General features: G+C 41.3%; 1 protein-coding gene across 6 annotated transcripts in view; it reads left to right on the top strand.

Moving 5' to 3' along the window:
* Positions 1–16,683, top strand: part of LOC125010882 (disco-interacting protein 2 homolog C) — a 189,275-nt gene that overhangs the window by 111,409 nt on the left and 61,183 nt on the right. For all 6 annotated transcript variants that reach the window (XM_047589782.1, XM_047589781.1, XM_047589778.1 and 3 more), the window contains exons 3-5: positions 4,089–4,199; positions 5,631–5,756; positions 13,054–13,398. In XM_047589782.1, the coding sequence (XP_047445738.1) occupies positions 4,089–4,199; positions 5,631–5,756; positions 13,054–13,398 (582 nt within the window). The remainder of the gene's footprint in view (positions 1–4,088; positions 4,200–5,630; positions 5,757–13,053; positions 13,399–16,683) is intronic.

Here is a 16,683-nt window from a genome sequence, read left to right as displayed (position 1 = left end):
ATCTCTGAAGCTGCTTCATTGTTAAACCTTCAGCGTTTAATTGGAGAGTTGTTGTGCACCAGCTTTGTACACCCTGGTGTATGCTCCAAGAAAATAGTTATATGTAACACTTAAATAAACACATGGTGTCAAATTAACAATAAAATAGTTTCAAAAGGATGTGAGCTGCTTAATTTTTGTTGGCATAATTGGTATTGACTCTTCAAATACAGAACAAAATAACAGAATGACCGAACTCTATTTTTCTTTTCATGTCATATCAAACAGTTAAAGTTAATAAGAATAAACTGACCCTTCACTACCAGTACATGTCAGACAAAAGTGTCTCCTTATGACGACAACAGGTCTAAATGAAGCAGAATAAGCTGCAACAAACCTAAAACTTAATGTCCCCATATGAGGACGTGGGGTCTCAGAAGGTTAAATAAGATTTTTTTTTATTTTTTTTTTGACAGTTTTATTCCCAGTTGGTGTAATTCTGGCACGTCTGCTTGTGTCAAGGCGACATCAGACGCCAACACGTTCCTCAAAACCAGATATTGAGTCGCTGTGAGCGTGACGCTGACTAGCGCCGAGTGCCTGAACCCATACGAGCTGCTCATCAATCTGTCGTGTTTACAACTCACGGTGTGTTCGTTAAAAAAGAAAAAAAAGAAAAAAAAAAGAAAACTGAAAATGAACTCATTCATCATTCGAATCAAGCCTTTTCTAATTGCCGTCTCTCATCACTGTTCAGTGGTTCACACTTCGTTCATCTCTTATTCAGAACGAGCTGTGAGCCGCGTAATGTCAACTTTTTTAATGATTAATTTAGGCCTTTGTTGACTTTTCCCTCGATGCCTTTGATCATTGAACACACCACTACAGACCTGACATCATGCTCCAAGAACAGCTGAGACGTTAAACTAGAGAGAAAATTCAAGAGTTCCCAGAACATATAATATTGGCAAAGATTTTATGGAACGGGAAACCATTTTGTTGTTGTTGTTGTTGTTGTTGTTGTTATTGTTATTGTAGTAATCTTCTACACTAATACATTTACTGAAACTGGAAATCTCTTTATCTGTAAATTTATTTTACATCATTATAAGGTGCATTTTAGTTAAACAAGCTAGCAGAATCAGAAAAAAACTTTATTTATCCCCAAAGGGCAATTAGGAAGCAGTGCACATAAAAGTGAAGTTTTAACTCACAACTGCAGCTACAACAGATGCAAGAACACAACAGAGAAAACAAAACGATAATCAGTGAATCTTTATTTATAAAACACTTTTAAAACAACGTGGTTGGTCAAAGTGCTGTACACATACATTAGGACAGATAAAAAAAGACTCATGAAACAAACAATAAAAAAACGTAAGAAGCCATCGAACAATAAAAACAATATGAGCCAACATCTGAAACTGAGTTAAAAACCAAAGAGAAATGAGTATTAAGAGAGGATTTGCTAGTGGTAGCTAGTGGTAGTCGCATATCCCATCACTTCTTACCTACTGCTGGTGGCTAGGCTAGTCAGCTGCTGTCTTCTTGTTGGTTGCTAGCTGCTAGCTGACTGCTAGCCTGCTGGTTGTATTTCTGTTGGACTGGGCTTCTAAACGTGTTTTGCCTCAGATCTTGGCGGAAGGCATTGTAACATCTCATCCTGTGTAATAATGAATGTTAAAAACAGAAGAAGTGAGTCGGCCTGCCTCATATGCAAAGGCAGGTCGTTCCAAAGTTTGTATTTATGCCATGAACACATTTAAAAACAAATAAAAGAATTTTAAAATGAATCCAGAAGTGAAGCCAGTGAAGTTCAGCCAAAACTGGGGTAACGTGTTCTTGTCTTTTGGTTCCAGTTGAAAGTCAGGAAAGTGATGTCTGGCTAAGCCCGACATGAAGTACATCGCAATAATCTAAACATGTTGTGATAAAAGTATGGATTAAAATCTCAAAGCGATGTGGAGAAAGAAACGGTTTCACTTTGGGAAGTTGTCTCAGTTGGGGAAAAAATGGAAAATTAAAAAAAAAAAAAGTATAAAAAATGTCTAATCAACCAAAGATTTTGTGACTCCCCCTGCAGTACCTCCTCAGACCCCTAGGGGTCACCACCCCCTGTTGAAGACATATGCCTTAAATGAGCCTGGAACACAATGACTTCTTGATCAATTTACTTGTTTGGTTTTACTGCTTGGTCCTGTGTCTGGTGTTTTAATTTTATTTTATCTTTTTACTGACCTTTTATTCCAATTAAATATTTTGTAGGTTTTAATAAATTAGTTAAATCCTCAGAAACAATGAGATTTGGCAGCATTGTGCTATAGTCAGTGAAACTAACTGTTTGGAGCAGTGTGTTTGCTCAAGGAGGTGAGTTGAGTTGAGAGAAGAGAAATCAGACGGAGTGTGGAGAAGGGGAATCCATCCATCCAGACTCCCCAGAGGAAAGCGTAAAGTGAGGTATTTCCCAGACCCGTCTTCTATCCCTGCGCTGGCTGGTGGTCGTTAAATGGTCGACTAATCAACTTTTAGCTGTCTTTTCTCCCGAGCCACGGCGGCTCCCTGAGAGCCCTAATGAAGACAGACGAGGGTGGAAGTGTGAAGCGGAGACGGATGGTCGTAGCTCGGCGGCCGCCGCTGTCGGTAACAGGGCAGTTATTATCATCAGACTTATCGATTGCTGTGGAGGGAGCTCGTTTTCTCTGCATCCTCACAGGAGACTGTGTCTATTTGAAGGCTGGTCTGATAAAAAAATAAAAAAATTAAAAGTTTCACAAAGCCACATTTACTTTTTAGGGTTTAATTTAATTGTTTTTTGACAATTTAACAGGTTTTACTTGAGTAATCTGAACTTTATTCAGCGTTTACATTTGAAATGCAATGACCGAAAACTGTATTGGGATGAACTAATTGCTGCTGTTTCCAAAACAAAATTGAATTTCCTGAACGGAAGTGTGATTTCCTGCAGCGTGTGCGTTGTGTTACTTGTTTGCGACGACTCGCTGAGTCACGCTCTTTGGCTTGGTTTGATTCTATCACAAGATCAGTTGGTGGTTAAATTGAGACCAACTCCACACCCACGTATAACTGTATTTTGGACAACTGCATTCTAAAATAGCTGAATAGCAGAATAGTGGCCATGTACACCAATCAGCCACAAGATTATGACCACTGACAGGAGAATAACATTAAAGCCATCTTGTGACAATTCATGGTTCATTCATTCATGTGGATGTTACTTAGACATGTAGCACCCACCTGGGCCAGCAGTAGCACTGACACCTTGATGGCAGCAGGATGAAGCCTGACACAGACACACTGATAAAAATACGATGTTCAAAATACTTTAAAAAAAGTAAGGCAACTCTTTGCATCAAACAAGAGCAGTCTTTGTTGGTACAACACTAATTCTGTTAGTAAAGTCAATTTACTTTTTGCAGATGATGTCATCTTACTTTTACAAGTTGACTTTACTCATAAAAGTAGGTTTTTCAACTCACTTTTACGAGTAAAGTAGATGGAACATAGTGTTTTTAGCAGTGCATGGCCGACGTACAGATAAAACCCCTTGGTAACGGTGTTAGCTAACGGCTAACCAGTGTTAGCGTCAATACCAGCTAATGTTACGTAGAGGAAAAAACACATCTCTGCTTACTTTACATCAGTCATTTGCAGATATTAACTTGAAATTAATTTGAATCAAGTATTTTGAAACAACTTTAAAACATAAAAAATCTGCTGAAGCCAGTTGCTATCGTTAAATCCAAGGTCATTTTACTTCTGACAAAAAAAGCTATAACAATATAAAACTTGTAAGACTGCAGAAATTAACCGACTATGTCTCTAACATTAACTTCATTCTAACCTTAAAGTCCAGTCTCCCGCTCTTTCCAGTTTGTTCTTTTGTGGAGCCGGTTGGTTGGTGAGATTTACCCAAAATTTATCACGTCAGGCCACAGCTGGAGCAGAGACTCCAAAATCTTTTAGATGTCCGGAGTGATGATGTCTTTATTTTAATGAGGAGCCTACATTTTAACCTTCAGAACAGGAAACGTGTCGGTTGATTTACGACACGTCAGCATGAAAATGAAATCTGAATCCTTTTCCCCAAGGAATGGATCCAGCCATGGGCCAGGAGAAGAGAACACCGGTCACCCCGTCCTCGTCGTCCCGCTACCACCGCCGGCGGTCTTCTGGCTCCAGAGACGAACGTTACCGATCAGGTAAGAAGCATATTCACTTATAAAAATCAGCATTAGTCCTGTTAGAAAAGGGCCAGTGTGATATTTGAACCCAAGGTGCCCAGAGTGAATCACTTCCTTTCCAACACAAGATCACTGCAACGAAAACACAGCTTTTATTATTATTATTATTATACTCCCAAGGTACAGGAGAGTTTAATTTGTTATATGTTTGATAAGACTCAAAATACATCCTGGAAAAAATCCTTTTAGGATTAGATTAGATTAGATTAGATTAGATTAGATTAGATTAGACTGACTATTGTCATTTTGCAGAGTATTGGTGCAGAGCTAATTAAATACTGATAGCATCAAACCAGAGGTGCAAAGAGGGTGTTATTTACAGAAAGTGCAGGTATGTACAGAGGTGATAGCTCGAGAGCTGAGGGGTGTTCAGACCTACAGTATCTACACAGTTGGAGAAGTGTGTACAATTGTGTTTTGTAGGGAATATACAGGATACATTATGTGGATAATGTGCACATGGTTGAGAGTGGGACAGTGGGAGCATAGTATACATAATTAACCATGTGCAATATAGAGTTTGAATATATCATATGTTATATACAGATTGTGAACAGTATGTGCATTTTAACCGAGTAAAATTGAACCATTGCACCTTTAAAATCCACACCCTCACTTTCACACACTGCATTCACACTTGAGATGTCAGCCTTGACACAATAAATGTGCACTTGAGATTTAAATTACCTCCGTTCTCCTACACAACCCAAACAAACGTGCGTCTGAGAGCCCCATTCATTCAGACTAATGTCTTACTTATGTCATTATCGGGTCAGTGGCCGGTCGCCTCGGTATCGTCGGCCGTTGTGTTTGCCTTCTGCCGGCAATGGACGCCGTTCAAACAAACCCAGCTGTGTCTGTGTCCCAGCTCTTTATCTCGCTTTTGGAAACACTCGTTTACAAAAACGTCTTCGCCGACACTCCCTGAACCTTACGCAGTCAGAAACCGCGGGGCCTCCCGGGAGCCGCTGTCAAGCTGGGAATGTTTGTGTACGTAAAGTGAATGTGAGTCAATGGGAACACAGCGCTCATTGTTAAAAGAACAGTGCAGCATGAATACAGAGGCCAGCTGATAGCCACGCTGCTGTTTTACTCCTCGCCCACTCGCCGTTGGTACTTCGGCTGGATGGACTGGGTCTAATTCCATTATAGCTGCTTCTACTCCAATGTTTGCACTGGATATCCTGAAACATTAACCCCTGTCTTCAGTTATTTGGTCGCCCAGGCTCTATGTAGGTGGAAGGATCGCTCTGTAAAATCACCACAACGACACACTCAAGTAGTATCGTGCTATTATTGGCTACATAAACTAAATCAGAAGAACTTGTGATTACTTTATCGCACTATTAGATTGTTGATACTGATAAATGAGTGCATGTGTGTCCCCAGATGTGCACACAGAGGCCGTGCAGGCAGCCCTGGCAAAGCACAAAGAAAGAAAGATGGCGGTGCCGATGCCTTCGAAGCGACGGTCGCTGGTGGTCCAGTCCTCCATGGACGCCTACACGCCTCCAGGTAAGGAAAAAAAAAAAACATACACATTTGAAATGGTCAGCTGGTACATAACGTTCTGCATCTGAAGTAAAATACCTCCTCATTCCAACAGATGGCAGCAGTCTGTATGTGTCGTTCAAAAGGGAAAAGGGCAAGTACTACTTTTAGCTGGCTAAGAAGCTAGGCAGAGCTACTGTTAGCTAGGAGGAGCTACTATTAGCTGAGAAGCTAGGAATTTAGGAAGGGCTACTATTAGCTGGGAGGCTAGGAAGAGGTACTATTAGCTGGGAGGCTAGGAAGTTAGGAAGAGTTACTATTAGATGGGAGGCTAGGAGGCTAGGAACAGCTAATATTAGCTGTTCGGAAGAGATACTATTAGCTGAGAGGCTAGGAGGTTAGGAAGAGCAACTTTTAGCTGGAAGGCTAGGAAGCTAAGAAGAGCTACTATTTGCTAAAAGGCTAAGAAGAGCTAGTAGTAGCTAGGAAGCTAAGAAGAGCTACTATTTGCTGAGAAGCTATGAAGAGCTACTATTAGCTGGGAAGCTAAGAAGAGCTACTATTTGCTAAAAGGCTAAGAAGAGCTAGTATTAGCTAGGAGACTAAGAAGAGCTACTATTTGCTAAGAGACTAAGAGGTTTGGGAGAGCTATTGCTAGCTGGGAGGCTATGAAGCTAGGAAAGTTACAAACTGTCATACAGATCTTTCATATCATGAATCATGCTGGTCGTGAGTTGGTTTACACTTTATTCATTCCAAATCATCAAGCTGTTGTGGAAATATTTTTGCATTTGAATCTTCAGATGAGATGTAGATGTAAATTAAGAAGTTCCATCTGTGTGATCTTTGGACTTTTGTTCAGGAACAAGTGCATGTTGTGCATTTGTTCTTCTGATCAGCCAGTCACAGAGGGTTAGGCTAACGCTAACTCACATTATTTCTGTCACATCATCTGGCAGCTTCCACGCTCATCTGTGAAATACAGAGCCTGTTTAGGCTCAACCTTTGAAGTGTATATTGGTTTTTAAGAGCCTGTTTTGTTAATCACAAAGGAGAAAAACTCTTCAAACTGATCAAAGCTGCTGTAACAGGCGAATAGTTGCAGAATCGATGTGTGTAAGTGACAGCGGTCGGTGATTGATTGGGATGAGCCTTCCCTGAGTGACACGTCAGTCTCCTCTGTAAATGCTGGATGACGACCGGTGTCACTTTAGGCCATCGATGCTGCAAGAAAAGTGGAACTATTTTATCGACCTTGCTGCACTGGCTGCTTTGGTGATGCAAGCAGGTTTTGGGAATGAAACAGCAGCTGTTTGGTAAATAGATGTCTGCAAATTCACACAACAAACACAACAATAGACTTGAGAGAAGTTATTTTGCAGTTCTTGACAGATTTTCTGACCACCAGAGAAAGTTTTGAATTATTTCATGCCATCATTAACCAGGCCTGCTTTACAACACCAGAGCTTAAATAGACCTTATTCATTTAGGGCTAAGAGAGTAAAATGGTTTCACATTTCTGATCATTTAATGAGTCTATCAACATCATTTCTGAATGTGTTGGTGACCTCTCCAAATCTGTCATGTAAACATTTTGAACTAATTTGGGGTTCGAAAATTGCCCTCAGAAATGTCTGGAAAAAAAAAAAAAGCTGAAAACATAGCAAACATTATGCTGCGCTTCTCCTGCATGATGATGATGATGATCCGCCTGTGATCATCTGAGAGTCGGCCTCGAGGTGTTCGTCCCTCCTAAGCATGTCTCATCTCATTATTTACGAATTAATGACACTTCTAACAACTTGAAAGAAGCGTTAACCGTTGCCTCTATCTCTTTTTTTCATCATCATTGCGAACAGATTGTCCTCGTTCTGGATGCTGCAACCACAAAGCTGCACACAGCTGAGCCTGACATGAGGCTCACATGCGACTTTATAAAGCCTTGCTGTGGGTTCCACACGACTACAATAATAACCTTAAAGTTTTATCTTATTCACATATCCACATTTTTTAATCATCACTTATAGGACACTTACATGAGAACACTCTCAGATCAAACCTTGATGCAGGAGAGATTCCACAGTGAAGGACTTTACTTTTATATTTTACAGTTTTTTGAAGAAAACCCCAGGATTCCCTTTTGTATCGTGACTCAACAAGTTTCATCCCCTCCTGACCTCTCTAAACAACATTAGCCAGTAAATGCATAAGATGGACATCGACTGTGGACCAGATGCTTTCGATCCGTTGTTTTCATCCCTGTTGCGTGTGAAGCAGGATCTGTGGTTGGCGGCGGCGGCGGCGGCGGCAGTCATCCGTGTCTTTATGGCGCTGGTGTCGTTTAATGAGGGCGTTAATGAGGCCATTATCCGCGTGGCCTCGGGGTCGAGCTTCACACAGTGTCACTGAACTAAGCAGGATTTCGACCAACAACAAATTGATGAACTGTGCAGAGAGCGAAGAACGAAATGAGAAGTGTCCTATTGGAGCAATTAAAGCAGAATGTATTAACACTGCTCCCCCGTGATCCATTATTCCATCATGATCATCCCAACAAATTCACAGAGGACTGCAACGTTTCCTCTGCTTCACCGCTCTTTCTTCTTGCGCTATGTCTGTGAAGGTTCTGAGTTTTCTAGGTCGTGCTACAGCCAAACAAAAAGGTGCAAAGGTGGGAGTTTCATCCAAGTAGCTCATTCAGTTCTCCACAGCACCATCCACTCCTCTCCATCGAGCTTCTCTTCTTCATTTCCTTCTTCCATCTTCCCTTATAGACCCCTTCATGGCCTACATCACGTCAGGGCGTTAGCTGGAGGCAAAACAGAGGGAAGCTTGAGGGTGAACACTGTCACTTTCAACTTGTTGTGTTTTTTGGTGCCAAAATCGAAATATCAAAAGCATTAACCTGAAGTTTTATCACATACCAGCCACCGCCAGTCGTAGACAACTTTCTTTTGGCTGTGGCAATTAAGAGAAATGTTTGGAGTGAGACAATCAACAACAACATGCACATTTCATTTCAGGCCAGATTAATATGCAATGCATCATCAGTTTCAGCCTGGATAACGTTATGGTTCAGACTAAACTGTCATTGAAATCACATTAAGTTAGTCATTATTTGGATGATTCTTGCTGCATGTTCATGGTAATGCTAACCGCTAGCTAACTCAACATTAGTTGTGTGTTTCAGGAGTGTCCAAGCAGAAGTTTCATTTACTACGTTCCCCTCCACAGTGGTTCCACTTACTTCTTGTAATATCTTTGTTGGAGAGGCTTCACTTGATAAAGACAGACCAGACTTCGTCCCCTCTGTGTCCTTTGGTCAAATCGTCCATCCAGTGAGTGAGAGTGTAGGGGTCGATGAATATAGTCCCATCAGTCAGAGTCAACTTTTTAAAATAACACTTACAGTCTTGCTGAGTGAGTGTGTTGCCAAAACAGAACGGCTGAAATATGCTAACTGGCGTTTACAGGCTAGTGTTTGAGATATTTTGCCTCCAGCTAAGCCCCGCCCCTCAAAAAGCATCACACTGTTTACAAACTGTGAACGGGTGTATTCTCTCACTCATTCTTCATTTTTACTTTCCAGTCATGTGCACAAAGGACAGTAAAAGTTGTGAGTGGAGTGTTATTGCTGTGGGGTGGGGGTGTCTGGTCTGGTCTAGGTGGGTGCTACATATCTAAGTAACATCCACACAAATGAATGCCAGGTCTAAAAGTTTCCCAGCAGAACCTGTTCCTGTCAGTGGTCAAAATCTTGTGGCTGATTAGTGCATATAACCTCTTGACTTTGGTGTTCATCAGTATTTTGTGAAGCAACAAGAACTGAAAAGGTCTTGCAGGAAGACAAGGAAAACCGATAAAAGATTTGTCAAGAAAGTCTGGGTCTCATTCTGCTCGATAGTTTCTTTCCTGTCAACAAATCTAATTAAAGTCCTGCTCTCGGTTCCTTTCTGCTTTTCCTAGCTCTGCCTTTCCCCTCGGCTTCCTGCAGAAGACATGGATCTTTCAAAGTGTCTCGAGTTCGTTTTAAGTAAATTCCTGGGGATTGTAGTTTTTAATCAAATGTTACACACACACACGCACCGCGGAGGGAACGGTGAACTTGCTGGGGGCAGATCTGAGACGTGGATTCATGCACATTTAAAGCTGCAGCGAGTGTTTGGAGCAGCAGAGACACGGTGATGAAGGAACGCGTCGCCCAGTGCAACCGTGCAGCTGCTTTATTTTCGAACTCTAAACTGGGTTTTTGTTGCTTTGTTCAACCCTTGCGACGCCGAGGGATCGATGCAGCCGAGACTACGAGCTCCATGTGTGTTTTATAAGTATGACGTTCACAGTCACACACGCAGCCAACGAAATCCAATCTGTGAAGCTTTCACGAAATCCTTTTACTACGCATGCAACACAAAACAACACTAGATGGTCCTACGTGCACTGTGAAGAAACAGTGTTTGTCCTCGTGCTCACATGATTTTTAAGTGTTTTTGGCATTTTGCTCAAAGCAAAGCAAACAAACAGCGTGGAGTCGCACACGCACGCCACAAAGACGCATGCAGTCCATCTTTCAGATTTAGAAAGCACATGTCCTGAGGGAGCTGTGAAAGTAGTGACACACACACACACACTTGAACGTACCCCTGTGTGCCACCGAGGTTCATTCAAGGACACGTTGCAGAGTCGCGTGTTGTATCGTGCCGGGATGATGTGACTTTTTTTTTTCTCCACATCATAAAATATCTTTTTAAAGACCCAGTTAACGTCGGTGTTTCACTTTCTTCGTGAGGTTCCCGGGTCACCTGGCGGCGTCTCGGATGTGTCAACATGTTTGTGTTTCATCGCTGGGAGTCTCCACTGGCTCCCGCTGATAACGAGACACAGATTTGCCAATCAAGCACGTCAGCAAAGAACCACGGGGGTTGACATGCTGGGACCGCGTCCATTCCCTTTGGCATTTTGAACGGTGCTACCTGACAAACAAGAAGCTTGAATTGAAAACTGAATTGCTGATCGTTGATAGTTGAATGTTTTTGTGAATTAACCCTCAGACAAACATTTTTGTCCATTTGGGTAAAAATTTCCTCTTAATTTTGACTGAGTTAGAGCATATGGCACAATATATTGTAACAAAGTTTACACAAATTTTGAAAAAAATCAAATCTAATAAGTCAAGAGAACAATGACTTTTTTTTTTTACTCCCCTCTTGTAACCTTAGCGGACACAAATATCCCATTGACTTCCATTATAAGTACATTTTTGATCTTTCAGCCATGACGCAACAAAATAATTCATTCTGGAATATTAGGGTTTAATTTAGGACAAAACTGACCAGTAATTTCCCCGTTATAGGGCCTATGGATAAAATGTTTGGTATTTCGTTCATTTTTGTGCTTGTGTTATTAACCTTAGCAACTATTATGAGGTGTGTGTCTGTGTATATGTGTGTGTATTCAAAGCCATATGTGAGTTTTGTGAAGTTCTGAAGTGATTTATGCAGAAAACAAACCAGAAAAAAGTTTTAGACATGGACGTTTTTGTCTGCTAAGGTTTCAAGAGGTTAGTAAATTAAACAGATACCTGAGGGTTAAACTTATGAACAAATCTTTTTTTTTTTTTGGCATCCATATTATTTGCTTCTACCTGAGCTGGGAAAGTCATATTTCAATGACCCATTTAGAAGGTGCTGCTGCTCTCTGTTTCAAATGGAATATCACTATTCTGAATCCTGACTAGCGCCACCTGCTTTGTAGGAAGAGTTTTTACCTCTCTTGCTGGCTGGCCACTGACTGCAGTCCTTGTGTTGCGTTCAAGTGCCACTTTTCAAGTGTCACCTTTAGAATTAAGACCAGCGTCATATTATTTATCTGAACGTGTCCGAAGCAGCTTCATTCAAGCACGACTCTGACAACTGAGCGTCATATCCTGATACCAAAAATATGACCTTATTTAAATCCAGCACTCGCTCTCCGTTCAGGTCTGATTCACTCTGAGAAAAATATCTGGATGTTTGTTTGGCGAATGTTGGACTTTCCTCATTAGTCGCTCAATTATTTTTCACACTGAGCACCTGTGTGTTCATGTGTGTGTGTGTGTGTGTGTTCATGTGTGTGTGTGTGTGTGTGTGTGTGTGTGTGTGTGTGTGTGTGTGTGTGTGTGTGTGTGTGTGTGTGTGTGTGTGTGTGAGAACTGGGTCAGCGTCTGTTGTTATTCATATCAGCACCATCGGTCTCTTAATGCCGTGGGCATTATGGAAATCACATGCTAAACTCATGCACACAAACACACACACAGACATACTTTAGATTTCGAAAACTAATTTTACTCCGTTCTTTCCCTCCAGCCAGTTTAAACTGATGGGAGCTGAATCCTTTCTGTGTACAGATAATAAACTGAGACATACATACCTACCGTATAAATACAGCAATTATCAGGATTGTTTCAATTAAAAAAAATCTCTTGTTTAGATTTGATTTAAATCCTTTAGCTTTATACAGAAACGTAAGGAAGCCTTAAGTGGCCATGCGTTCACGTATAATTATTTATTTTTTCTCCTTTTTCCTGTGATAACGAGTTAATTGCCTCCATTTTCTGGAGATAAATAACAAGTTTCCCTTCAAGTCTGACAGAAGACTGAATTGTATGGAAGCCCTAATGCTTTCACATATGATTTATTTTTTTTTTTTGCATTTTCCCGTGATAATGAGTTAACTTCCTCTGTTTTCTCAAGACTATTTATCTTGTTAATGGAGCAACGAGTTGATAACGAGTTATTTATCTCAAATTATTATATCTGGTATATTTTTTTTAATATATTTTTATTTTATTCGAGAGAATTCCGTCATGGTGACTGATGGATGCCCTTCACTCTATAACTTAGTAAAATAATAGCCTAATGTAATATGTCTATTCTAAGGTGAGCTGTTTGTTTTGTGCTGTTTGCTAGATAACGATTACATTTCTGGAGATCTAAAGAAAACAAAGCTTTGTTTTCCTGAAATAACGAGATAAATAACTTGTTATCTCCAGAAAACGGAGCTCGTTTTTCCACGGTAACGAGATAAATAACTCGAGATCTCGAAAAAGCTCGTTATCACGGGAAAACGGAAGAAATAATATGTCTGCATGCATGGTCGCTTAGGGCTTCCGTAGAACGATATAGAGTGCCAGTATTTTTGCACCCATCAGAATTTTGTACATTTCTGCATAAAAATCACTCAAAACATCAACGGAAACATTTATTGAGTAAAATAAGCCTACATCACATATCTGTGGGGTGTAACACTGTATATTTGTCATTCATTTCCGTATTTTCCTCCTCAGACACCTCCTCGGGCTCGGAGGGTGAGGGTCAAGGGGACGGCGACGGCGACGAAGAAGGAGGAGGAGACGGCGAAGAGGAGGACGGAGGCGGTGGAGGCGGCGGCACCTCGTCCAGCCGCGAGGGGAGCATCAGCATGGAGCACTGGATCAGCCGGGCGATCCACGGCACCTCCTCCACCACCACCACCACCACGTCCTCCACGGCGTCCTCCTCTTCGTCCTCCACTCGCAGCGGGGGCAGCGGGGCAGCCGGGGGCAGGTTGGCGGACGTACTGGCCCAGCACGTCCACATCTCCGCCCAGCACCACCTCCGCCACCACCATCATCACCGCCACCGCAAGACAGGTAAGGGCTTCCACTCAATCCGTGCATCCTAGATCACATACCTTTAAAAACGTCCTGACACCCAATAAGGCACCTTTAGTAAACTAAAGAGGCCTTAAGCAAGTAAATTCTTGATGGTTTTGGACGAATCAGAGTAAAGGCAGCTTGTAATCATCCACCTTGCAGAAGACCCTTAGTTGGATGTAGACACACTGAGCCAGCTCCTCTTAAACCCAATCTAAACACCTTAAAATCTGGAGAGCCTTACCCAAATACTAACATTGTTAACAAAATATTTACTCGTTTTGCAAAGACCAAATCTAGACATTTGCAACTTCCCGACATCCCAAGCCAACTTCAAATAGAAATCTAAACAGCCCACATCCATGAGAAAGGTGGGCCCACTCCTAAGCATGCGAAGCCAGCGCAAGTGCAGACACCAGCAGTAGGCCTGGGTTTTTTACCAAATCAGATCCATCTTGGATCTATTTTCTTTTAAATATCCACCATTTCCTGCATCCTGTTGTTAGAAATCTCGCTGCGTTCTTGTGAGACTGGTTTTGTGCCACTGGTCTCGCAAAAATATGATCGAGATCCAAAAACCTGACAGAAGCTACAACTCTTGAGAGCACCGTCAGGTCTGATGAATGATGTGTGGCAGCATTTTGGATTTAAAAAGAGTGAGAAACCGAGAACATCTGGACAAAAAAAAAAAAGCCAAGCCATATGCAAGATGTGCCAGGTAGAGGTAAAACCACGAGTGGGAAAATAAAGCAAAACTGAAATTGAATCAAATTGGACTGAATCAGACTTGAATCAATTCAGGAAATTGGCAACAAAGATAAATAAAATGCCCAAACACACTTAAATAACTCATGGGGCCCGTAGCCAATAGTGGATGCAAAATCCAGGAAAGCTAAGACTTTAGAAAGTTCCTTTGCCATGTCCAGAAACAGCGAAGTCCAAAACCCTTTAACAAAACACAGATACCATGATCCAAAGCCAAACGTCTAGTTCCAGACAACCTAAAGCCTTCTCTGAACTTGAGAGTGTTGGATAGTTCATATTGTACCTGAAGACTAAATATTAGGTTAAGCCTGAAGCATCAGTTTAGATTCAGAGCATTAAAGGTCAGTAGATGGTTAGAAGGTCCAACGGGTGTGAAAGATCATCAGGAGGTGGTTGATGCTCAGAAGCAATGTATGATATTTAGGAGGTGAGTCATCAGAAGGTGTTAAACCTCCCACTAGAGTAGTCTGCTCCTAGTTTCCTTAAGAAACCCATGTGTTGTGGTAGACATGGATTTACCTCTAGATCTCGCTGAAGGTTCCTGAGTTCTTGGATTGAGAAGAACGAGCTCCAGATGAACTTCAAAGCTTGTCTGTACTGGTCTGCAAATAAAGCAACTATCCTCCGGTTTGTTCTTAGTCGTAGGTAAACTTAGTTGGCAGCTGGAAGGCTTCCCATAAAACAAGTGTGTGTGTGTGTGTACAGTAAGTAAGTATCTGGGTGGGCTTACAGTTGAGTCTTTGAAGTTTATTAGTGAAGTGGTGATGCTGGATGGTAAAGTGTGCTCAGTTGTGAGGGTCGTATCCTTGTGTACGGTGTTTAAATGCAGATTTAACAGAGTCTCTGCTTCCTGTATGAAAACTTCTGCTGATATATTGTTTTTCCGTCTTGCTTCTAAAGGTTCTTGCTCACAGATGCTGCCTCTCATTTCTTCTGCAGTTTGTTTCTTCTTGCGCCAGGACACTTAGTACTTTTGGGATGTCATTGGATTTTTATGACACATAACAGTGTGTTCTCACAGTTATTCTTTGTGATACTCTGAAGACCAGGCGTCTGTGTTTAGAGGCAGGCTTTTATTATTATTATAATTATTTTTAGTTGCTGTCTACACAAGTTGCAAATCAATCTGTCGATCTACGGTTTGAAGTTTATTGTCAGTTTATTTTTGCCAAAGCAACAAGAGAAACTGAAGATGTATTTGGTCAGTCCTTTCCTTTGAACATGAAACCTTTTTTAAAAACAGGAAAAATAATTCTTCTTTTAGCTTTGTTACAATGCACATATTCAGATACAGCAATGAATTTCGAAGAAAGTTATTAATCTATTATTAATTAATTTAAGTGAGACAGTTTACGTAACTGGTTAAGGAACATTTAATCCTTTAGTTTTTACTCAGAAATAGCTTTTCTTTAATGTAATTGATATTCTAGCACACATTATTGGGAGTGATTTAAGTGGTCTGGTCACAGCAACAAACCTTTTAACATCAGAAATTGAGAAACAATAAAATTTTGGCAATGAGTTAGTCAAATAGGAGCCAACATTCATTTCAAACGTACTGTGCAGGGACCAAAACCGGGCCAAACAGAGGAGGGTCTGATCCGGCCTGTGTGATGAATTTTCAAGACGTGAAAATGACATAGAAGACATTAACTGCAACTTTTCAATAAAAGTATCAGCTATTTGTCCACTAGGGTTCATACTGGTTTAAATGCGGTTTATGGAAGACAGTGACTCTACGTCACGGATTTTTAGACAAAACATAAAAATATATTAACAAAATGGGCCGACTTGGATGTTTTATCATTTTCCTGCACGACAGCAGGGTGGACGTTACCTTCAACACCTGTTCAAAACACACGGCAAACACATGAAGGGTGAAAGTGTCCTGCTGACGCCACAGAGCCGTTTGCTGAGGCGCAGTCGTGACTGAACACTCTGGCAGAGGCAGGTTTGTTTTCATGCTGGCTCTGTTGGTCTCCAGCTCTGAAGATAATGCTCGGACAGTCACGGGGAGCTCCCGCCCAGCCGGCATCCAGCTCCTCAGATTGGAGAGCAGAGGTTGTGTGTTGGGTTTTTCTGGCTTGTTTGTTTTGGCGCGTTCCCACCGACTCCCCAGCGCCGCTGTTCCCTGCTGCCTCAAATTAGCAAAGTCAGAAGGATGTTTCCAAGAGAGCAGCTGCTGAAAGCGTGCAGGCCTCGACAGACGAGACCTTTCTTTAAAGTCTGGTTCAAAAAAGGAAAATTGTTAAAATGGTCTTAGTGTGGAGGTGTCAAGGTGGAGGCTGGAGGATTAACATGTAGGTCAATCATTTAAAATATGCACACATGCATCTACATATAACTAGCATTAAAGTACTTTTGCAAACAGCAACAGTTTTAGTTCTTGCTTAATCCTTTGACTTCAGCACCAAGAAATACGATTAAATATTGTTCATTTTTAATCTGTTTTAGTAGCGATTGTACATATTCATACAATATGAATATCAAAGCATATATCTTTGCATATATAATGTG

Source organism: Mugil cephalus, chromosome 7 (assembly GCF_022458985.1).
Source record: "Mugil cephalus isolate CIBA_MC_2020 chromosome 7, CIBA_Mcephalus_1.1, whole genome shotgun sequence".
NCBI classification, from domain to species: domain Eukaryota; kingdom Metazoa; phylum Chordata; class Actinopteri; order Mugiliformes; family Mugilidae; genus Mugil; species Mugil cephalus.
This window is presented reverse-complemented; position numbering and strand designations above follow the sequence as displayed.